Source organism: Pholcus phalangioides, unplaced genomic scaffold (genome assembly GCF_987345545.1).
Source record: "Pholcus phalangioides strain wild (caught in Gottingen) unplaced genomic scaffold, Ppha-v1.0 ptg000016l_1, whole genome shotgun sequence".
In the NCBI taxonomy this organism is placed as follows: domain Eukaryota; kingdom Metazoa; phylum Arthropoda; class Arachnida; order Araneae; family Pholcidae; genus Pholcus; species Pholcus phalangioides.
In genome coordinates, this window is record NW_028301609.1 from 1,804,816 (window position 1) to 1,830,504 (window position 25,689).

The 25,689-nt window shown below is 36.5% G+C and overlaps 1 protein-coding gene across 1 annotated transcript in view; it reads right to left on the bottom strand.

Annotated features, from left to right (window-relative positions):
- Positions 1–1,257: 1,257 nt before the first annotated feature.
- Positions 1,258–25,689, bottom strand: part of Sms (spermine synthase) — a 37,274-nt gene continuing 12,842 nt past the window's right edge. Inside the window, exons 6-12 of the mRNA XM_089245794.1 lie at positions 24,265–24,440; positions 22,628–22,785; positions 22,330–22,416; positions 19,476–19,587; positions 18,935–19,014; positions 7,745–7,860; positions 1,258–3,939 (exon numbers count right to left, since the gene is read on the bottom strand). Coding sequence (XP_089101920.1) covers positions 3,909–3,939; positions 7,745–7,860; positions 18,935–19,014; positions 19,476–19,587; positions 22,330–22,416; positions 22,628–22,785; positions 24,265–24,440 — 760 coding nt within the window. The 3' untranslated portion in view covers positions 1,258–3,908. The remainder of the gene's footprint in view (positions 3,940–7,744; positions 7,861–18,934; positions 19,015–19,475; positions 19,588–22,329; positions 22,417–22,627; positions 22,786–24,264; positions 24,441–25,689) is intronic.

The following is a 25,689-nucleotide window of genomic DNA, read 5'->3' on the forward strand; positions in this document are numbered from 1 at the left end:
TTATTTTTTATGTACAATTTTTTTTTTTGTCCGGCAGAAAATCCTAAAATTTTCGATTGATTGCATGGTTGAAGATATTCGCCAAAAGGATGGCACATCATCATCAACCACTTTTAATCCACTGCTGGATGAAGGCAGGGCCGCAACTAGGAGGGAGCAGGTGGAATCTTGTGCCCTGGCCGCTGGACCAGAGGGGGGTGGGAAAGGGCGCAAATTTTATTCTCATACCTCTCCTTCAACATTACAAGGGGGGTGCCAGAATGCGCACTTGCCCCGGGTGATCAAAAATCTAGTTGCGGCCCTGGATGAAGGTCACTTCTAAATTTTTCCATTCTGCCCTGTCCAAATACAGAAAAACTGATAATATTGCAAACTAGAGATCACGCTAATGCTGAGTTTTTGGAATGAGATTTCGTGCAATTTCTACAAAGATTAGTTTGAGCTATTTTAACAGCGTCATGAAGGAGGGGGGGGGGGGGGGGGGCTTTAACATACTGATTTTTCTGAGGCCCTGTCTACCAGCTAAAAATTCCAGCGTATCCAAAAAGCGATGAATTCCCACCGTCTCCGTGCGATGGCGTTATGTTTTACTTTCTCCCGAACACTTACTGTATGAGATTAACTACCAAAAAAAAAGAGAAAAAAATACACAAAAAAAAACCAAATAAATAAGCGGGAAAAAAACGCCATCGCATTGAAACGGTGGGAATTGAGCGTTTTTTGGATCATTTCATAAATAACTTATGAATCTTGGATATTTTTTTATAAAAGGCTCTTATCTGAGCTCTCATAGAAAGCCCCCAAAGCTAAGCAGCATAATTTACTATTTATACACTAGTGGTTAGCGGGAAAGAAGAAAGCATCATCAACGTAGGAAAAAGAAAAGTGGCAAAGCAGCATTATCATCACAAAGATAATCCCCCACGAAGAGTGATAAGACCGGAAGGTCCATCACTAATGAGCGTGCCGAAAAATTACGCCAGAGCGCTGCTAAGACTACTCCTGTCGAAACGCATGTTACAAAACACACACACATGGAAAGTATAAGTCAGGAAAATAACTTCCATAGAGTAATGTAGGTACAATAAACATAATCAAACGAGTAATGTAGGTACAATAAACATAATCAAACGTCATTTTCCCCATTCTATTTTTCCCAAGGGCATTGTAGATTGATACTTCTAGCACGAGGGCACAATATTATGGGCTTTTTTTTTCTGAATGAGCAAAAAATCCAACAAAACAAAAAGTCAATCTCTGACAATATTTTAATGAAAATTCATTTGAAAAAATGTAAATACACTCTCGTGTATGTACGTGTGCAAATAACTTATTTATAGACGCACTAAAAAGAAATGCATGTATATTAAATACATGCAACAAAAACATATTGATGCTAAATAAATATAATGGGAAATTTTTTGAAAATCTTGCGCAAGTAATACATTATAAATTATTCCATTATGTATGACTGAACAATAATGCAAGTCGGCAAAGTTTCTGAATTTTTCGAAACTTGACACATGACCAGAACAAAAAAGTTGGCAACTTAAAATGAATTGGCACATAAATCCACGATGGTACAGTTCTAACAATACAAATGAAATAATTCATCGCATAGAACAGCGTTTCTCAACCTATGGTCCACGACGATGGCATAGGTGGTCCGAAAGGCAGACTTGATAATTCAATTCTAATTGAATGGAAAAATTAATCAATTGTTGCATAATTGATATTATAGTAATATCCATATGGATTCACAAATACAAATCGCACCTCATCAAGGATTCCGTCTCACCCTGCTAGATCTGTACTGAGTAGGATGGTGGCGTCAGATCTACAGGAAACCTAAATATCCTTACTGGTGGGACAGGGGTGAATAAATGAGATACCCCATCAAGGAAAATGCGGGAAATTGCTATTCTAAATACAGGATAGCATTGATTTTTGCAGTCCAAAAATGCAATTTGCGATAAATTTGCTAATTACTAAAAAAAAAGGGTGAAATAGAGAAATAAAAGGTTGCTACAAATCGCAGTAAAAAAAAAATTCGAAGGGGAAAAAAACATTCAAATGGCCCGAATACTGTAAAATAAAGGATGCCACAATTTGTCAAGTCAGCAAAATCCCCCAATTGTAGTTAAAATTGCTGAGAAACAGTGACAATGTGAGATGGATGTTTGTATTTATACCCAAAATTATCATAAGGTATAAAAAAACCACTGTTTATTAACAAATATTTTAGTAAACATTATAAATTAAATTTAAATAAACATCTCTGAAAAAATGGGACAAATGTATAAAAGAAATTCAGAATCACCAAAAATACAGAAATGTACTGTACTATGGGACGCAAGTGGTCCTTCGAATTGTTTCAGCTATTTTACTGGTCCCTGGGTTCAGAGAGATTGAGAAACACTGGCACAGAATGTTAAATGGCAATACATTAGAACACCTTCAATATCTTATTCAATGTAAAATAATTGAAAATGTTATTATTACATGATAATAAATACAGAAAGTCTCTAAGGCTGGAATTACACTATAAAAGTTTATTTACAGCACAATAATTTAACCAATAAGGTTGTTGGTTACATTCAAGAAAATGCAACCAATAGTCTTATTGGTTGAATTTTTAAAGTTTTATAAATGACATTTTACGTAACTTTTATAGTGTAATACAGGCCAAAAAGAGTCTTTTTTACGTCATAAAATTTTTACCGGGAAATTCATTTTCATTGATTTGCATTCAATCAATTATTTTTCTACAGAAAAAAAATGTTTTCTACATGACAAATTCTTCTTTAAACTTTCAGTCACAGTTTATCGGCATTGATTAGTTATGATGACCCATTTTGGCATCTGTTGTCTTGCTCTATTAAACAGCTCTATTTCGCTTGGTAAATTGAACACAGGCAATCAATAGTTTAGTTAGGTAAAATGAACCATAAAATCATATATTATCTGTTCTAAACTCTTTGCATGGCGAAAAATAAAAAAAATTGCAAATTATAATAAATATTTTGTTTCAATTATTGTGATAAATTAGTGTCAAAAAATACAAATACAAGGCAACAACAGGCAAAATGCACAACGAAGTGGATGAGAAAAAGATGCCCGTAACAAATACGGGTGTCATGTTTCAAAACTACGGCAACCCAGTGAAAAATTCAATCGTAAAAACTCAAGATATATGCACGATAAAATATAATACAATGCCCATAAGAAATATTGTCCTGTCTGAATGGATAGCTTCTCGATTAACCCCAACATTTTCATTGTCAAAGCAGTCGATTGACAGCAACGTCAAATAAAACGTAACATACAAAAAAGTAATTTTCTCATCATGTTGTGTACTTATTGTGTTAAAAAACATTACCCAAAAGCATTCATTTCGGTTTTTGACAGTTTCAATCAGTTTTTAATGCTTGTTATGTAAAAAACCTAACCCTGACTTAAAGATGACATTGTACTGGTTTCAATAACTGAGGATGAGCCTTAATGGCATGGAATATTGTTTCTAAAACGCGATTGAACACATCGTATCAAATGCCATCAAAAATAATGTGGTTGAAGTTTCATTATGCATACTTGCCAAATAAATTTTGGATTAGATTTTACATGTGGGGGGAAAGAAAATCATAAGCACTCGATAAATAACACACCTTTAAACAAAAAAAGGTAGAACTCCCAAGTTCTCATCGATTTTAAGAATCGCGTACACAGTGAGAAAATCTGTAATTTTGCATATTGCACTAAAAAGTATACACACACAGCGTTATAATAAAGGAAAAACTGGAATTTTGAACTTCACTGGAAAAACCACTCTCGATGAAATCCTATTTTGATAGGCTGTGGAACAGAGTTTGTGGAGGAAATTGGAAATACCTATCAATGATGAACTCCTGTCAAACTTTTTGGATATCATAAAATACCCAACTGATAGAAAAAAGAAAGTTAAGGCAAAATTATATGTCCTATATAATTAGATTCTAGTTTCTTAGTCTGTATGAATAACACAGGATGATCCAAAAGTTGCGCAATCTGTTATGAAATATTCATTTTTAAAAATTATGCCGATTGCAAAAGTGTTATATTTTTTAATAAATGATAACACACTATACTGTTCGAAAGATATATTTTTTTCTCATTTTCCATGCACACTGGTACTCTCAATAGCTTTTAGTCTGACGTGTATGTGTGGTCAAGATGTTTTTTCCCCAGGAGCAAAAGAATGTTTCTTATGTAGCAATACTTTTAGAACTCTTTCATTTATGTTCAGTATTGAGGCATTCAAAAATGAATTTATGATGTTTCTGCACCCAACAAGGCCAAAAGCTTCCAATTAGTATCCTATTTTTGGAAACTTGAGACATTGGACACCAGAGAAAAAGTAAGCATCTGTCTCTATTAGGCCAGCAAGAAATGCACAAAGCAAAGGAAAAAAAACTTTGAACTCTTGTTCAAAGAATGTAAAGGTCGCTACACACTACTCTAACATGTCACGTCATCATGTCAGAGTAGTGTGTGTGTAGCGGCCTTACGAAAGTTGGCCTCACAGATGGATGTGTCGTATGGGACTGCACACAGAGCCCTAAAGAAATTCGATTTTAACCCTTATCTTGTTAGCATTATTCAGGAATTGAAAGCTTTGATCAAATTAAGCATTCAAGATATCGTCAATGGCCAAGATCGTTCATTGATGGAAAATGATAATTAAGCAACTTGATTCTGTGTTTTTTACAGATGGAGCTTGATCTCATCTAACAGGCTGCGTTAATAGTAAAAATACCAGAATTGTTGGTACACCAAAAAAATTCTAGCGTTCAAATTTGAGAAGAGTATTCAATCATAGACTGTAAAGGAAAATGCTCAACCCTGGAAAAAGTGGCTACAATGTGGGTGAAAAGGATTTGCGTTTATAGTCACAAAAGAGGTTAACATTTCAAACATATGTTGTGTCAGGAATGTTGTTTTTGTATCCATATAAATGTTATTTCAATACAACTAGCATAGTATAGTTTTTCAATTTATTTCTTTGCAGCATTTAAAAAATAAAATATTTTATAATGAATTGTGCATGGCTTTTGGGTCACTCTGCATTAACATTGTAAATGAAATTTTCTATGATTGAGGTCTATTCATGCACATCAATTCAGTCTTTGATGCATCCAAAACATATTCGGATCAGATCCAAAACTGCACCTGACGAGTGTGAATAAATAGGCTAGTAAGAGAATTTTTAAATATTTTTTTTTTGAACTGGGAAAAGACATCTCTTATAACGAAGACAGAATGTGACTGATGTGTGTGAATAGACCAAAAGTTAGGCAAAAAAATATTTAAAAAACACAAATGGGGGAAAAAACATGTAAACAATGAAAAATGAACAGTATTTTCCAGTTTGGCTATATAATAAGGGGATGTTGTATAAAAAATTCTCATTATCTCTAAAGAATTCTTTCAATAGAAGGTGAAATATGATAAACCTGCATACTTGTAAAATAAAAGCATTATTATAATAAAGCATTTGGACAGATAGAAATCGCATCACAAGCATGAAGTAATTAAATTACTCTAAAAAGTTTGTTGAACTTATAGATAGAAGAATGTACCATATTCTGCCACATTAGCACACAAACAGCGAGAGAGGCAGGGAATACCTGTATTTTCTGGCATGTCAAGAAATTTCAGTCACAGGTTCTGGATAATTCTAAATGCAGTTGTCTCTCCGTATTTGCAGGGATTATATTCCAGGGATGACCGAGAGCAAATATGTAAAATCCGGGAATAACCAAAACCCTAAAATTTTCTCATTTTTACAGTATCTGATTTGTGTAGAAGAGGTAGGGGTTGGAGGGGTTCCAGTGATTCAAGGCGATGCTTTCTGCAGAAAAACAACATAATGTCTGTTAGTCGTGTCTTCTAAATTCCAGTTAATTTGTTAGAGTATGGTAACAAGGCTTTCCCTACCAATTTTTCTACATGTGAAAAACATACCACAGATGAGTCTATTTCTTGGAAACAATCCATTGCTGATTTAAACTTACAAAACACTTGCTATGTTGCTCATAATGAACTTGTCTTCTAATTCTCAGGATTTGTGGATTAAATAATGACGGCTATAGTGTGCAAGTTATGCAATACATAACTTGCACACTATAGCCGTCATTATTTAATCCTAACTTGCATGCCTTTTTATTGCACCCACAGGAAAAACAGCACTTTGTACATGAGACATGTGGATCCAGGGCTATATATAGCAGCAGGTGAAGCTACAGCAAAGGCTGATCAAATTTTACGTTATTATTCCTTGATGTATTTGATAGTAGACTCATTGATGCCATAACAACAAGAAACCGTAGCAATGAAGCTAACCTTTGTCAATATTTTGAATTTTCCTTGCCAGTTTTTCACTTTTAGCAACATTTGAACAACAGTCTTGTATAAATATTTTCAGAAGCCGTACAAAAACCTTTAAGAGGGATTGTTTTAAAAGTTTATTTAATATGTACATCTTACATTTTGTTACGATACGAGAATCAACATACATTATTACTTCAACACAGTGTTTTTCAAAAAAAAAACTGGGAAAGAGAAAGCAAATATGAAATCCGGAGTATTGAGGGCCACCTGTATCTGCACTGTAAGAATGGATTGAAATAGCCGATTTGAGAATGTTCTTTTTTTTCTACATTTCAGAATCTCTTCTGTTCTAAGAACTATGTTAAGATAGTTTGAGCTTTATATTTAGCTTTTGCTGATGATTTTGATCTGGATTTTTGTAAAAAATGTTGGATGCTAAACATATTCATTCTAGTGAATTAGACGAGTGAAATGAAGACAATTTATATTCCAGGATAGTGTTTTTAAAATAAGCAGAGCGGAAAAGTAACCAATTGCTCTTTGAAACATATTGATGCCATACAAGTGTTTAAATATTTCTACAAACTCTGAACATGCAGAAAAACATGCAAAATACAGTATCTGTATTTCATATTGGGTTGATGATAACTGATTTAGAGCAATAAATAAATGCTCAATTTTCATTATTGTTATCCTGGACAAATTATGGTTGCCACAGTGAAAAAACATTATTTTATTCTGATTGGCTTATTCATTCAATACTTTATATGAATTGATATCGGTCTATGGAATGTATTCTATGATCCTTATTAAACTCTTTTTCCCAGCATGCCGGGAATGGGCCAGACCCCCAAACATTCAAAAAGCTGCTGTTCTTCAATTTTTATGGCATGCTGGAAAGGGGGGGGGATGCATTTTTTTCCAACCAGCATCAAGGGAAGAATATTTTTTGTAAAAGATCTGTCTGTCCAGAAATTATTTGACAAAATTTCATCCACACACACAACTCTGCTCTCAACTTTACCTGGCAGGCATGGATTCAGGACAATGTGTCGGGAGGGATGACTAATTATATAGGTTTATAGGCTCATCTCGTATTTTATGGGGCAAACTAATTTTCCCCCAATGCTATCTGGATCTTGGGTGGGACAATTGCCACCCTCTGGATCTACGCCTGATCCACATTGAAGCTGTTTGGAGCAATTATAGACAAAAATGTTTGAGGTCAAAATTTCTCTAAAAAAACTGTGGGGGACTCCAGCCTGAAAGTTCAAAAACTTAAATAAATAAATATATATATTTTATCTCTATTTATTGACATGATACAAGTACTGAATGGGTTCAAATATGAATACAAGATAACAATAGAAAAGGATACTTCTCCATAAATGATGGAACATACGCTGAATGAGACTTGAAAATAACTTTTATCGGCAAGTCTGAAAGCAACTGCTCATATGTCTTTAATGCATCTTTGCAATTAATTCCTAAGGACTGATAATATCAATCATTAGATAAAATAGAAGGAAGCATTATCACTTTCGAAATCATTTCAAGAGAAAATACTGTTAAACAGGGCAGTGGTATCTTGAGTTGTGACTAATCCGAATAACATCCACTAAAAATGCTTCAAATTGCAAGAAAAAATTTGAGTTTATCTTTACAATACAGTGATATCACAGCTAATGAATGACCTTGTAAATTTTTTTTGGTAACAAACATTTTTGTTGATATGCTAACCTAACCTTGCACATGCTAACCTAACACAGCTACATTGTGCATTTAAATTTTGCACCAATCATAATCTGAGTTATTGTCGCTCAATAATTTTGATTAATTTATGCCTTGGAATCTCTTTTCAGGTGATCTCCGTTTTTGTTTCAGAATTTTTTAATCCTTTCACGTGAAAGATTAAGCCAAGAGAAAGTTCATTAAAAAAAAGAAGCGTAGCATTTAATATTTTCAACACACACGTTCTTTCAATGCAAGACACAGACATCAAGCTACTACTACTCACCCATATTCCTCTGCAGAACTTCTAATGAATCGGTACATGCTGTTACAGCTGTTACGATATAAAAGTGAAGCCTTTATAATGGCTGGTTATGCCAAAAGCATGAAGAGTATTGTTGTTCGCCGTTTGGCAACATGTTAAGTGAATGTCTCCCGTAAATAAAGTGTGATGATGAAGGACGTGCGTTTCCTTGTGTGATTAGTGTCTTTCACCTTTAACCGATGTATCCAGTTCACCCACCCCGTTGTTTTGCAACACGTTATCAGCACGAAGGCTCCTGGATAGACGTTTCATCAGTAAGTGGGAAGTAGATAAGTTAAATCTAATTTCACAAAGGATCGAAGAAAATTCTACACGCGCGGAACTAAGCCTAATAAAGATGGAGGAATTGAAGATTCCAAAGCTTAATAGGGACAATTACAACGCGTGGAGTATACGGACGAGCGCCGCACTGGTGCAGAAAGACTGCTGGGATGCCATAGAACCCAGATACGGACCAGAACTGAGAGAGGACGAGAGGAAAACCAATGAAAGGGCCCTCACGTTTCTGTTTTTAGTGGTTGAAGATGACTTTTTAGATGATATCGTGGACTGTGCGAGAGCGAGGGACGCTTGGGCATCCTTGAGGGACATTCACACGAAGTTCGGATTATTACACACACTGCAGCTTCTTAGAGAGTTTTTTAATGTGTCGATGAGGCCTGACGAATGCGTAAGTCATACTTGGGAAGATTGATGGACTTACATCGAAAGGTAGCGTCCTGTGGATATGGTTTCACCGACAGGGAAGTCGCTTTTGTGATGTTAATGGGTCTACCCAAAGAGTACGAAGGTCTGATACTGAACTTAGAGCATGATGAGAACGAACTGTCCACAAAAATGGTGAAATCGCGTCTGATTGTGGAAGAGAAGAAGTTACTGTGTGACTACACGCAAACGAATCGCGTAGCTGTGGGCGATAGAGCTCTTAAAACTGACGATATAGGAAAAACTCGCGTACAATCAGGGAGATACTCCAGAAATAATGAGAGAATAATTCAATGCTTTTTCTGTGGTGTTTGGGGACACATAGCTAGAAACTGCCCATCGAAGAACACGTCCCATCGGGTCGAGATAGTTTCGCAGAACGTGAATCGAACACTGACTGCTAACGCTAGTAACAAGAAGCCTAGCTGCAATTGGTATCTAGACAGTGGTGCAACGGAGCACATGTGTTCACAAAAATATAAGTTTCTCAACTTGACAACTGTGAAGTCTGAAGTGGAAATAGCTAATTCCGAGAAAATGGAAGTGGTTGGAAAAGGTGATGTTGTTTTGAAGCCTGTTAAATCCTGTGGTAAAGAAACATTCTATCTAGCCGACGTTCTGTATGTACCAGAGCTTGACGGCAACTTCCTTTCAGTGGGAAGAATCGAGGAGATGGGAATGACTGTTTCATTTCAAGGAGGCAAGGCCACCGTCAAGGACCCTAATGAAAGAAATAGAGTAACTCTTACTGCATATAGAAGTGGAAGACTTTATAAGGTTGAAGAAGCGAGGACTTATAAAGCGCATATCTCAAGGCATGAGGATCTTATCCACCGACGCTTAAGACATTTTCATTTGAATGCAGTGAAGAAGCTCATGAAGAAGGATGACACTGTCAACAGTTGTACAGAAGCAATGGAAGATGGAAATATTTGCTCTATTTGTGTCCTTGGAAAGATGAGAAAAATTCCTTTCCCTAAAGGAGAGACCAAACGTGCATTGAGGCCACTTCAGCTCATTCATAGTGATGTCACAGGAACTATCATGCCTACGTCTAAAGGAGGGTCAAGGTATATTGTCACTTTTGTTGACGACTACTCAAGGTATGCAGTAGTGAAGCCTATGAAATCCAAATGTCAAGTCCTCGAGAAATTTATTGAGTTCAAAAGGACTGTTGAAAATTTCCATGGAGTTAAAATCACTACTCTACGAAGCGACAATGGAGGGGAATACATCAGTCGTGAATTTGATGATTTTTTGAACAAGAATGGGATATCGAGGCAGCTCACGGTCCCTAGAACTCCAGAGCAGAATGGGGTAGCTGAGAAGATGAACCACACCCTGTTCAACATGACCAGATGCCTTCTTCTAGACTCGAAGGTCCCAGACAACTTGTGGGCAGATGCCGTCGTTACCGCCTCTTATTTGCGGAATAAATGCCCATCTGAAGCTATCCAGGGAGGTATACCCGAAGAACTTTGGACCAAAAGGCCTGTCAAAACTAGTCATCTTAAAATTTTTGGTTGCAAAGCGTATGCGCACATCGATAAAACGCAAGTAAAGGGAAAGTTAGGAAAGAGCTCACAAGAATGCGTTTTCATTGGATACCCTGAAGGGGTCAAGGGATACAAGTTGTGGAACGTAGACGAAGACATATTTTTCCCCAGTAGGAATGTGAGGTTTGATGAGACTGTTTTTCCATTCAGGAGGAGTCAAACAGATTGTCAGTTGAAAGGAAGTGAATTAATAGTCAATCTAAATGACCAAGAAGTACAAGAGACACCTCCTGGAGCCTCTCTAAGGGATGCATTGCCCGACTTGAAGCATGCAGAGCAAATGGTTGGAAAGTCGAAACAGCCTACAACCACTGCGAATCAACCTCCAGATGTTAGAAGAAGCAAGAGACAAAGAAGACGTACACGTTTTTATGGGAATCCAGTTTCATACAAAGCTGTCAATGAAACGCAGTTTAATACTGATATTTGGATCGAGGATTCGAAGAAGCGATGGAATCATCTGATGCAGAGATGTGGAAAGCAGCTATGAAGGAAGAAGTAGAACAAGTGGCTGTTGAGGAAGCTGGCAAAGTGAGTGACGCTGTCATTGAAGAGAAACCGGTAACCAGGAAACGTGGTCGGGCAGCTAGATAGGCTAAGAAGACGACTGATAACGATAATAACTCTAGTCGGAAAAGGCGCAAGAGACCCGCTAATGCAGCTGCCCGGGAAAGTGACCAAGATGACGACTCCGACAAGGATGGTACCGCCGACGTGAAAGCCAGTCCGAAAAATCGCGAGCGCAAGGCGACGATGACAAAAGCTAAAGATGACGAGCAAGAAGGTTCCGAACACGAGGAGGAGGACAGTGATGACGACACCGGCTCGGATTCAGATTACGAATCAAAGTTACCGAAGCGAAAGGCCGTAGGCCGGCAGACAAAAAAGGACGAAGAAATGGTATTGAAGAAAAAGAAGAGGATGAAGTTTTTTGCCATCCAAGAAACATGGTGATGGTCACCAAGGTAAGAAATGGAAGAACTATGAGTCCTACGTCTATAACGGTGCCGAAGAAGACGAGAAGGAAGAGAATGAGCCAAAGGCTAAGAAGTCTAGCAGCAGCAGCAAACCAGCTGCAGGCAAGGAGGATGAAGCGCATCAATGTTATTTTTCCTTTCGTCATGCTTTGGCAAGGAGGAGTTTATGATATAAAAGTGAAGCCTTTATAATGGCTGGTTATGCCAAAAGCATGAAGAGTACTGTTGTTCGCCTTTTGGCAACATGTTAAGTGAATGTCTCCCGTAAATAAAGTGTGATGATGAAGGACGTCGCCCCTCCCAAGAGCCTTCAAGCAAACATAACTCCAGTTACCTCACTTTTTTTCTTTATTAATCCTTAATTTTTTAAATTAATTTCCTTTTTTTCTCAAAGTTCCTTTCCCTAAAATTTGTTCCCCAAGTTTCACCTTGAGATTTCTTCTGCTGGTAAGGTCGAAAAAATAAAGAAGTCATAGCCGGAGGAGGGTCAATTGTATTCCCACCAAGGTTCTACAGGGATTCCATACGATTCGGCTGTCACGCTGCTTTTTCGCTTACCCCCTAGCGCCTAAGGGCTCGTGTAGAGAGGCAAAAAAATTTACACCCGTCAGTTTTCTTGGTAACGCGCAATAAAGCACAAGCCATCCAATAAGATGAATCATCGTTTTCTAGCCTTTGTTATCTCTTTTTTTTAAATTCAGTCCTGAAACCCGCAAGCTTGACGTGGATCAAAAAATGACCATGTCTTCGAAAAAAACTGTTTTCAGTAAGCAAAAATTTTAAAATTTTAAAATAAATGGATGTTAAGAAAATTAATTCTACTACTTTTTGTAGCACATCTGGGGTTTTCCCAGAGAATGAAGCTGCATTCGCTTACGGATTCACTGATAATGACATTAACGGGGGGTTCCCCCACAGGGTGAGGCTAACAGGGCTCAGGACGATTCTTATCATTTTTTGATTCTCACTCTACAAATTCACTATAGTGGGGCCTAAAAGTATGAAAAATCTCAGCAAAGCCTCCCCCCCCCCCTCCTCGAAAATGTAGCTCAAAAGACCTGCGCCAGAAGGTGAGCATTTGAACCAGGGGCGTAGCCAGAAATTTCGTTCGGGGGGGACCACTTTCATTTCGGGGGGGGGGGGGGACCAAAGTGACAGAACAATGGATTTGGCCATCTTTTTCCCTTTTTTCGGTCATTTTCTCACATTTTGGGGGGGGACCAGACCCCAAGTCCCCCCCCCCCCGGCTACGCCCTTGATTTGAACACACATAGCTTCTCTATAATATCTATGAAAATATAGGCCTCTGCCCCATCTAATAATTAAAGCCTTTGTAATTTGAAATAAGTACCTGGATTAAACATTATAAGTGGATCGCGCGTATAATGCTTTTCCAAAAACCGCCATAAAATCGTTTTAAGCGGAAAAACGCTTTAAACGGGAAATATTAATATTTCCCGTTTAAAGCGTCTCTATGGTCTGAGCATTAGTTGAAGATGGAACCACGAAAATGAATCGCACTAAGCGGAAAAAGGTTCTAAGAGCAGTGCCGCAACCAGATGCTTGGTCAGCATTTTGGTGTCCCTTGTAATGTTAAAGGGCAGGTAAAATGTTGAAATTCACGCCCCCCCCCCCCGGTCCAGCGCCCGGGGCACCAAACCTACCTCCTCTTCCCATGTTTCGGCCTAGAGGAACGTTATAAGTGGAATCCACTATATAAAATTGATTGTGTGGAGTCGGATGTTCTGCGGGAATTAAATTTAACCACCATCTTTTCAGACAAAAAATCTGAAAATTAATATTGTGCACTTGATAATCATAATTAAATAATAATGAAAATCATTTCAATTTGCATGAAAGTAAGCTTTTGCTATTTAACGTATCTGTGGCGAAAAACTGTTTTTGAATAGGTTTTTGACAACAATTGTCTGCACAAAATTGAATAAGAAATTTATTATTTTAAATCGCGCAATATTAGAATTTCATTAGGAAGTTTTTTTACTCTTAAATTTTTCTTAATTATGCAGACAAATTAGTACCCACATATTTTATTGAAATATGCGTCAATTATTTCTTGTTATCGAAAACAGTCTATACTTGTTTCAATAACTTTTCAATGCTATATTTTCATATTTAAAAACATTTTCATATTTTATCTTGACGTCCTATTCGAATAAGCAAGATTTACCATTTAATATTTCGTGTATTTGTGTTTCCAAGATTTTATATTTCCTGATTAGTAATTCCCTGAAACTCGTGCTAAGGTGGTTCCAAATTAAAGTTTTCATCCTTTATGAGTTGTTTATTTGAAACCGAACCAGAGATTCAGGTTAGGAGATTGAGAGTAATTTTGATGTTCAGTCAGCAGCGCATTTACGGTTTTGCCGATTTGAAGGCTATTCAAATTTCACCGCCCTTCCACTCTAGTCTAATTTTCTCGACTACTCTATCCACAAATTTTCCATCCCATGTTATAGCCCTCCCCCCACTCGTGCAAGTACACCTGTATTAAAGTCACTCTTTTAAAGGTCCGTCCCACGAGAGTTTGCTAGGTGACGCTGGATAAGATAATTAAAGTTAAAGATAATAAAAGTCTTTGTCAGGATCCGCGGTCGTCTCGGGCCTCGGGGAAGCAATAATTTTTAAGGCTTTCAATACAAAGGCAGAGGAACGAGCGTCTTCCTTTGTGAATGACCGAACAAACACGGTTTACTTCACGCCGGCTGTTATTTTTGCGGTTTATGTCAGACAAAGACTTTTATTAACTTTAACTATCTTACCCAGCGTCCCCTAGCAAACTCTCGTGGGACGGACCTTTTAGTCATTTACATGTTTGCACCCTGTTTGGTCACACACGTGTTTGACGCTGGTTTTGGTAATTGTTTCGTTACTTACACGCGCTCTAGACAATACCGTCTTAACGCATTCCCCGCGGGCGGGGGCCTCAAATGCAGAGGGACCTCTGGTTTAAAATTTTAAATGTAAACGTGTCTCGCCAGGTAGGGGGCTCAGAAAAATTACTTTTTCTGAGGGCCCAGTATACGCTTCTGACGGCTGACTCTAGGCCACTCACTGAACTGGTCCCTCACTCTTTATGTCACTCATTTGATCATTCATTACTCCCGCTCTAAGTCACGCTTTTGCTCATTCACGTGCTTGCAAACTCTCTAGGTCACTCACTGACACGGTCACTTGCTGTCTGGGAAGAGGTGGGTTTATTTGACGGTTAGAAAAATTTCACCGCCCTTCTCCCATTTTGCTAATTTTCTTGGCCACTCAATCCTCAAATTTGCTGACCTTCTGAACTTGCCGCCCTGGGCTATAGCCCATTTAGTTCTGTAAATAGGACATTGTCTTCAGTAACGGGGCATGAGGATGGTTAAAATCAGTGTTGCAAAAAAAAAAATTGAGGGGAAAAACTGAAAAATTACCAGCAAAAAAAAAAGGCTGATGGAATTCAATTTTTCTAGAACTAATAGAGATATGAATTATTAGTACAGTAGACTCTCGCTAATCTGGCACATATCACACCAGGGTGTACTGGGTTAACGAAATCGCCGAATTACTGCAGATTGATTGAAAAAGTCCATTTAAATAACAAACTTCTGCTCATAAACATGTGCGCACTATGTTTTCCTCTTCTATGCTCGGAGAAAACCGGCCTAAAAACACCGGATTACTGGAGGGATTATTGAAAGTCTGACTCTATACGTAGTAGAATGGGAAACTTTATTTGAAGACAAAAATGGGTTTCAGACGCAAAATATTTTCATAAATCGGGTATACAAAGCTGGAAATTTGTGATTTTTTAAATTTTATCGTCTCGTTTGAAAATTATAAGTGATAAGTGAGGAATTTAAAGGTATTATTTGTAAATACAGACATGTCATAAATGGGTGTTTTATTGTGTGTAGTACTTATTTTCATTTTAAGAAAGGATACAAGTTTGGTGTGCTATAAAATTGTTCACAGAAAGAAAAATTAACTGTCTAGAACGTGAGTAACTGAAAGAAGACTGCTTAATGTTCTTTACATCAATCGCCAAGTCCTCGAAGCGTATACGTGAACACGAAAAGTTGCTGGAGTAAGTGTAGCTCGGCTTTGGATGCTTGAGTTTCCAGCAGCGGTTCCGAACCTTTTCAGTGCATACGCCAAGCAGATCATGAGTAAATACTAAACAAGGTATTGAGCGAAACAAGAGGGACCACCTTAGGGACCCCATGGATGGAAACAAAGTCCCTTTGGTCGGGTCCAGTGCCGAGTGGGGAGTACTGAGCTGATATGAATTAGTACGAGACAAGCAGAGCCAGTTGAGGGCCCCACATGGATCTGCCGGCAAATAGATAGAATTCTCTATCGAACGAGACAGACCACAGAGGGCTCACCTGGAATCACTGATGTAAACAAAGCTCATTTAGCCGATCCCATCACCGGCATTCAAAATCTGAACAGGGAAAACATCTACCCTGTGTTGTACTGAAACCGAAACTGCCTTATCACGGACCCTACATATGAGAGGACAAAAACTGCGCCGCATAGGTTCAGCTTTTTATCTGAAGCCATGAAGTCATTTAAAGTTTGAGCGGTCACAAGAATTTTTCGCAAGCTCAGTGCGACTCGTTACGGGTAAGGGGGCTATCGGTGTGCGCGTAGTAGCCTACCTATTTATTTGATAACTACTTTGTTGTTGTGCGTAAAGTTCATGCTCCCAAGGGTGGAGCTGACAGGGCCGGGGACGATTCTCATCATTTTTTTTGTTTTTTTAAGCTATAAATTAACTATAAAGGGGCCCGTGAAAAGTCTGGTCTGGGGGCCCACTAGAGGCTTTAGCCTAGGGCCCGCTCTAAGATGTGGAGGCCATGGTCAGGGCTTTAGATAATTTTTTTTCCTTCAAATGTTCAAGGATCGTCTCTCTTAAACGAGGTTTCTTGTATCCGAGTTAGCTTAGAATTCATTTCCTCTGGTTGACCGAGATCCTTATTTTATTCATATTAATTTGCCTAATTGTTATCATAACGTCACAAAGAGAAACGTTTAATACTTTCACAGGGATCAAAAAAATTAAATTTAAATGGAATGTATCTCTCTACTTTGACATGAAAAGCTGGAAAAAAGCATTTATCGAATACATTTGGATGAATTTTTATTTGTGCGCATTGTTTTGTCCGGTTAACTGTGAGCCTTAATTTTTAATTTTTATCAAGCGAAGGAGGAAGAAATAGTATTCTAGGAACATTTTAAAATACCAATTCTTCATACGCTTTTCATATTCTGCTCTCTTTTCATCTGCAAAGTGTTTATTTATTTGTACAATTGCTCATGATACTGTTAATAAAAAAACATTTTTAACTGGTAATTTTTAACTGGAATTCCTTACAATGTTTATAAATATAACACACATTATTCAGTCTGCACCTCAAACTTTTTTTTCGTACGGTATTTTTTGCGAGGGTAGCCGGCACAAACGTTCAAATTTATTATCAAAAACAGCTTATTCATTAATTGTAACACCAGTTGCTGCAAGCAAGTTTTTAAATAAGTATGCTGCATATTGAAAAAATATAATTTTTATAAATATAAATTTTAATTTAGATTTAATTTTTAACTGCTTTCAATTTTTAATTAATTTTTATTTTCAATTAAAATGTAATTGTAATTAATTTTAATGTTAATGTTAATAAATTTTTTAAATGAAAATTAATTGAAAGTTTTAAATAATTTTAATTCTTAATTTATTTTTTATTAGTTTTTTTATTTTAAGTACGTTTGGCACCTGCGGACACTATGTTGGGTCTCACCGATCGACATCTTCATTGTGAAAAATCGCCCCCCCCAACACATCACCCTGGATCCGCGCCTGAGTCCACCTACCCCGTTGTTTCGCAACACATGCTGGAATGTACGTGTAGTGAAACCTGATGTGAAGTCTGTTTCTGTGTAATGCTGCCATCTGCCACCAGTTTTTCTCACTATGAGTGAAGTGTAATAATTGAATAATTTATCGTTGTAGGCTTGTTGCTCTCTGTGGCGAGACTTTTTAATGGGGAGATCGGCTCGCATTTGCACTTCGAAGTTGGGAACCACAGGAAACCACTTCAGCCGAGCACCACTGTGGCGACGGTGGGGTTCGAACCCGGATCCTCACGATGCGAGTTCATCACTATGACCACTTGACCACGACAGCGGCACAGACATCAAGCTAAAAAGTCTGGTTATTTTTAAGGCTTCAATTTTTCACCTGTGTGTGTGAGAGAGAAAAATAATTTAGGCACCAAAACATTTCTTGGGGAGTGGGGGGTCAAGCAATACTTTTTCAAAGAAAATATTTAAAAAAGCAATGATTTTTTTCCTTACTTTTTAGGAAATTGGTGATCCCTTTATATATTAGTAACTTGGTATATGTGCTGTCATAATTTCTAGAAGTTTTGTGTTGTTTACAGACTTTAATAATGTAATTTCAGGCACAAATGCTAGTTTTTTTAGTTGCCATGGTGAACTGATGCCTGGGATTTGTCAGGCTCTGCTTGAAGGTGCTTTGCAAGTCCCAAACCAAGAAAAACAACTCTCATTCAGCATGAGTTTGTTTTCAAGTTTTTAAACTTTAAGAGCATACGAAACATTCAAAAAGTTGAATAGAACTTTTAAAATTTTCATGGTCATATTATACAGTCGGACCCAGATATAATGAACTCTGATTCAATGAATTCCTCAAGTTAACTATCTCTTTCTGAAATTCTGACGAACTATTCTTAATTTCTTTTCTCATCACCCTAAACCAAAATACAAAGGTTTAATTTCTCAGGATTTGAAAAAGGCAATTTAAACAAAATTTGATAAAAATTTTGGAAGCACCAAACTCTTGTCAAGCTATTTTTTTCATGCATCTTGATTTTATTCTCAAGTTTATAAAAAATTGAGCAATATTTTTGATAGCTGTCAGAAATGAGTTATAACAGCAATCCCAAAGTCAGTAGCTTTCAAAATTTGCCATTTCAAGTGTGTTTATTCTTCTTATCAATTTGATACCGATTGAATGAATAAAATTGTTGGTTGCTTCCACTTCGTTAAATCAGGGTTTGACTGTTCCAGAAGAATAATTCATCAAAACTACACACAAACAAATACAATTAAAACTACAAATACATCAAATCTTGAATAATGAAATATGCAGCCACAGACAAAAAATTTCGAGTTATCATTTTTCTAAATTATGGAGCTACCCTATAACATTGAAAGTTCACGGGCCATAGAAACTAAATCAAAATAAAACTTACATGATTAAGGTAATGGCCATCATCTTTCAATACATCCAGAGACATGTTGATTATTTTTCTAACAAAATCCCACAATTCTCCTACAATAAATAAACAATTATAAATTGTGTGTTACGGTAAATGTGATAAATCTGGTGATAATGCATAATAAAACAAGCAATTAAGCATAATCTCTGATTTGTCACATTTACCACGACATAGGTATATACCATTAGCACAAAATTAAACATACTAATTCTACCTCACAATGTTTTACATCATTTTTCTCCTTGCACACAGCTATCTTCCAACTATTGTAACATTTTAGCAAGTTATTAATAGGACTATGGATTTTGGTTTTAAAATTCATTTTCATTAACCTATGAACAATCACAAATAATACCTACTGATTCATTATATTCGTAAATGTAGTAAATTTTTATTTGAAAAGTGAAATGAACTTTTAAACAAATTTTCATTTGTAATTTTGAAATTAAAAAATTAAAATTAATTCAACTTTTGAAGCATACCAATCTCTAGTATTTAAGCAAGAATCGCTCACCTTGTGGAGAAGTAGCTATAGGAATATCAGTCAAATCATTCAGGATAACATCAAATTGCTTTCCTTGTTGTTTATATTCATCTAACTTTTTAATACAGTCATCTATAAGTACCTGCAGAAAAAAAAGTTCATCAGAGAGAATCACATTATTATAATAAAAATTTCAACAGAAAACTTTACTTATGAGGGACTCATAATTTTCGTATTTACGAAATGTGGTGCAACAAATGCGAAATTTTCCATTTTTGATGAATGCGAAAAATTGACTTTTTTACAACTTTTCCGTGAAATCTCGATAATTTACACTTTTTGAAGAGAAAATATATAATAATTTTGCTGAACACTTCTATTATAGGACTTTCAACTAAGTACTGTACTTTATTTGGCCACGTAATTAAATTATTTAAAAAAAAATTTCATTAGTTTATTTTTGCAAATGAATGCAAAATTTTCGATTTGAGAAATATTTTTGCAAGTGAATGTGAAATTTCTGATTGGAGAATTTTTTCCCGCAAACTTTAGATTTTTTTATTCGCAAAGTAGCTTGTTTCACCAAGAGTATGTCACATTTTCACATTTGTGAGCAGTATCACGTTCCAACAAAACAGGTTAACACACACACGCATACATTTATTAAACAGATGCATTGAATTATCCCTGTCTTTCAAATGCACACTCATTCAAAAATCAAATGTTTCGATTCAAACATCATCTTGGCTAAAAAAAAGTTTGACGATTATTGGAACATAAAAAAATTCAATTTTGCTGAAATCTCAACTAATCGAAAAGTTCCAAATTCATGGATTTTCAGAAATTTTTAGATCACTAATTTGGACTACAATGGTATAGCGCTGTGTGCAAAAAACCGGCCTGCACCATTGGTATAAACTCTTCTCACTCACTTGTCCAAAAATGTTAGCAAAAATTTATTCAAAGCTGTGGAACATAGTTACATATAATCATTCAGAATCCTTGTTGAGAGTTTTATGAACAAGGAGGAATGATTTCATCATGCTAATTATATTACTTCATTGAGCTCCAGGTATTGGGTAACAGCAAATCGTGCATTGTATCAGCAACCCATACATGACCAAATGATTTGTGTTGTGTGTGTCACACAATAATGTCAAAACATACAGCAATATTCTTTGAGAGAGTGCAGTTAATAGATATGTATACCATATTTTCATGTGTATAATAATCTGTGGATATGTTCAAAAACATTGATTTTTCACAGTAGATTATAATGTGCGGCATCTATATCTACAGGTTTCTTTCACCCAAAAGGTTGGAATAGAAGTAAGCGTTTTAAAAATTAATTGGTAAGAAGTAATTTTTCAATGATTTATACATGCCATATAAATGCCAATAGAAAAATAGCTCCTACAAACTACAAAAACATGACAAATAATCCCTTCCATTCCTTAAGATCGCATTATTGATGAATGAAATCTGAATACCATCAGCATCACGCTCAACCTTTAGATTTTTCTTTTTCCCAACGTTGAAATCCAGATTTATTTTGGCATAATCGAACCTTTAAATGCGCTATTCTTAAAAGAAACTTTTTGCACTTTCACGGTTTTGGCATTGTGCCGATGATATGTGAGTTATACGCCCCTGCAGACTGTACAGGGACATTTTATTTCAAAGTAACAAACTTTGCATCTGTGAATTATACACAGGAAATTACAATATTTGACTTACTATGAAGAAATTCTATCAGAATCTAATCAAAGCAGGAGCATGTCCAAGTTATGTTTCTTCCCGCAGGATAGGAGAGACTACTCACACTTCCAACATTTCGCTTTCTCATGTTCACGGTACAGAGTCAACAAAGGCTTGTGGTACCCAATGTCCCTCGACAAATCGACATGAGATCTTGTATCATAGACACATCATGTTTCATCACAAGAGACTTGATATGTGTGTGTAAGAGTACAGGAACCTGTTTACACACGGCCAGAAGTGTTTGGATCAGGCCATAACAAGCCTCGGGCAACCGGGACACTGCTTCGGCTCAAGCCAAATGGGAGTCCCACAAAAATTTACACTTATTTTGCATAATAGCTTTTTCAAGAGGGGGGGGGGACCCTCAAGGAAAAGTCTGCCCCAGGCCCCCGAAAAGGCATATTGCAGACATGGTTCAGATGTTGATAGAAGACATTTCCAGTACTTATTGTGAAGATCATTATCCATTACCATTATAACATTGTGTCGTATGCAACAAAAGAGATTTCCTGCGAGTAAAACTGGCTTGGCTTTTTTGGTACTATCCCATGGAACAATGGTTCTCAAACTTTCATCACCCGCAGCTCCCTTGCCTCAGTCATCATTTATCCGCGGCTCTCCAAAAAATATTGAAAAGAACTAATTCACAGCACTGAATAAACACATATCGATATTGACAGGAAAGGACTGGAAAAAACCTGCTTTACTATCAATATCGACAAATTACAGTGATGCCTTTAGGAGTCGTGACGCAATACTTAGAGAAGCACTACTATCGAATACCACACACATATTGCTGTGATGAAGTACTCAGTGAGAAAAATGCAAGCAGTGTGTAATCCATTCTCAATTATTTATATTTTCAAATGAACGCACGCACACACACCCTCTCTTTTATATTTGATGAAAGACGTTTTATATTCATAAAAATGCAAAATGAGATAAACAATTTTCCACATTCTGAAGCACTCTTTTTTTTCTTTGGAAGGGGGGGGGGGGGTACTATTTAAAAGTGATTTTGCAATTTTTGATTCCGGTTTGAAATTAAAATTGTTTTAGTGTAATATACTTTGTAGGATATTCCCAAAATGTCAAATTAAAAAATAATAACTGACATACATACCTCATAGTTTTTACCAACCAGCGAGTCTAAAGCATTTCCACATGCACCCCTTAAATGCTCTTTGCATGCATCCACAACCACTTTGTCTATGTAGTAAAAAGTTAATGAAAAGTCTAGAATTCAAGCAAAGAAAAGCGGGGCAAAATCAAAAAGTTTCTCGATTCCCATATTGAAGCTATCAGTGTTAATAAACTCATATTCCAAATACATGTAAAGCATAGAAGACAAGAGACAAGGCATATCGTAGCATACACCAAATGTTAGTTAGCAAAGAGAAGGAAGAAAAATTTTTGAAGGATATATCCACCATAGTGACAAATTTTGGGTTTTCTTTGAGAAGCTCACACAGAAGTCCCCCATCACCACCACCAAGAATAAGAACATCTTTTCCAGCATACGAAATTTTGCCATGCTTCATCAAACCCCGAGTGTAATTTATATCACCCTCAGCAAGATCTACGTAAATATTTGTAAAAAAAAGTCAATACTTATAATTTTAGCATATTTTACATCCAAAAGAAAATATATGAGGATGATTAATATTTTGTATTGCTAATCAAGTACAGCAGAACATCAATTTACTAGGGAAACCCCGTTGGTAAACCCAAAATACGAAGTGAAAAACTATGCACTCCGTTTCGGAACTTTATCAAGTTCCTTCTTCAGTAACCATGAAAAATTAAAATATAGTGAAAAGGCAAATGCTCCATATAGAGGAATTCACTTATTGTTCAAGACAAAGAGTTAAAAAAAATCAAATTTTGAATCTTTATCTTGAACAGCGAGTAACTCCCCCTATATGGAGTATTTGCCATTTTGCTATCTTTCAATTAATTTTTCTTGGCCATTACTTCTTTCTTGAAGGAACTTCTTACAGTTCTGAAACGAGTCTAGCAGTTGTTCTCTTCGTATTTTTGGTTTATAGGCATTGTTTCCCTAATATATAGTCTCACCCAAAAGGTAATTTATTTCTAGAACATCAATTATCATAGAAGAGGATTAACCAGGGAATAAAAATTTAAAAACCTCACAAAAAGTTGAGGGAAAGCCAAGAATTAAATTATTACTCAGATTACGTAAGACTGAGAAAGAGTATGATTATATGTAGAAAGTGCATGATCATTTACCTTTTTGTGAGACAAACTTATTCCGCTCAAATTATTTTTTCAATAATATAAGCAAAAGAAGACAACAATTGCCAATAGTGAACAATGCCCCCTGTAATGCAGGGCTAGACAAATCTCCAAAAATTTACCTGCCCAACTGGGCACGTTTGGTAAAATAATAGATGCCTGAATCAATATTTTACGTGCCCCAAAAAATATTATTCCTGGACTTAATTACTTGAAAAAATTTTAAAAGCAAATTGATTTATTTACATAAGAAATATTGAAAGTGATATAATTTTTTTAAAAATATGAAAACTCAAAAGGAATGTTGTCACGTATTGAGAATATAAAATTAGTCACACCGCTAGTTATAATTTTCCGACACCACACTGGCGGTGGCGGAAAATAAGCCGCCAAGTTCGAATCCGCTTCATTCATAGAATCATAGTTGATTTACCATGTGAGACCGGATGGTAGGCACGGGCCTGAGGTAGGGTGGCAAGATTATGTAACTGAAGAAACACACAGGGATGTCTTAGAAAAACAATTTCAGAGGGTATTATAGTGTTGAATTGTAAGACAATGGATGAAATTGAAAACCCATTGACACGAAAAGCCTGGGACTTGGTGAGGTCCCAGGCTTTTTTTTTGGGGTGGGGGCATTGCTTCCCATCTCCATCTGCCTTGGTGCAAAGTCAGAAATTAATATACTTCGTGAAGGGACCAATGCCTGAAGTTTGGTCAATGTGCTGAATGGCTAAACTTTGGATATATAATAAACAGCATGGATATTAAATTTGTTTTTCTGAAATTTTGTATTACTTACTCATCAGTTCATCAAGGATGAGCGCATTCCCTAGAGTAGGTGAGTGAAGTATCTTGATGTTCTGATAAGGCGAATCTGCTTGAAATACTATCTCGTTGAAATCATATTCCAAAAGCCGCTCATCTGAAGTTGTAAAATAAACAGGTACATATGATCCTCTCTTGACAACTGGAACTCTAAAATAGAATGTGGAGGAGGAAGGAGGGGTATAAATAAAAGTAAGTTATTACTCAATTAACCCTTTAAGCGGCAATGACAAGATATCATCCCTCAATAAAAGCCTCTTATTTTAGCATTCACAAACCCAGATATTTTGTGAAGTTTTCTCAATGGAAAACTTTTTCCCAATACCCCTCAATTTGCACCTGCTGAAAACTGGAAGGCCTACTTCATTAAAAAAGATAAGGCATTTGTGGGGGTGGGGGGGTTAGTGATTTACAAATGCCACCTAAAGGGTTGAGAGTTTGAAATAACAATTATAAAAACACTTCCTTTCAACATACAAGTAGAACCTATTTGTGCACAGATCATCCTCCTGAACATTCACTCTGTTCATATCAGGGGCTGATCAAACTTTTGGAGGGAGTGGAACACCATAATGTGCTATTGTGTGTGTGTCTTCTACACAAATCTACTAGTTTGGGCCTATCTTCACTAAATTTCATATGTCTACTAAACAGGACCCAACTTGAGACTTGAATAATAGGCTAATTCAAAAGTTTGATGGAGCTAGGGAAATGCTAAAAATATTAAAAAAATTGAAACAAAAAAAGGTTCTTTGTGGCCATTGTGTAAATTAGAATTTAGCTTAAAAGTTTTCAGGTTTTTTTGGCCGACATGAAGTACAGTTTTTGTCTTTCGACGTTTCATTTGCACGAGTGGCGAACATTTTCAAGAAATCACTATGTAACGGCGGCAAAAGGCTACTACTTATGCCTTCTCCCTGCTTGAGTCACACTGCCTCGTCAGGATTGGTCTGTTAAGCCAGTCTGTTTTCCCCATTGGCCAAAGTTGTTTCTAAGGGCTCTGGATAATGCTTGGGTTTCAATCTCATCATTTTTTTTATCAAATCAACAAAGCTTGGTTTCCCATTTTAAAAATGAGATTGAAACCCAAGCATTATCCAGAGCCCTTAGGAACAAATTCAGCCAATGGGGAAAACAGACTGGCTCAACAGACCAATCCCGATGAGGCAGTGTGACTCAAGCAGGGAGAAGGCGTAGTAGCCTTTTGCCCGCCATTATGTAATGATTTCTTGAAAATGTTCGCCACTCGTGCAAACAAAACGTCAAAAGACAAAAACTAATTCATGTCTGCCAAAAGCTAAAAATTTTTAAGCTAAATTCTAATAGAAAAACTGTCATGCGACAATGGTTTCTGCGCCTCAACAATGACTTTTAGAATATTGATTTTTTGGACCAAAGA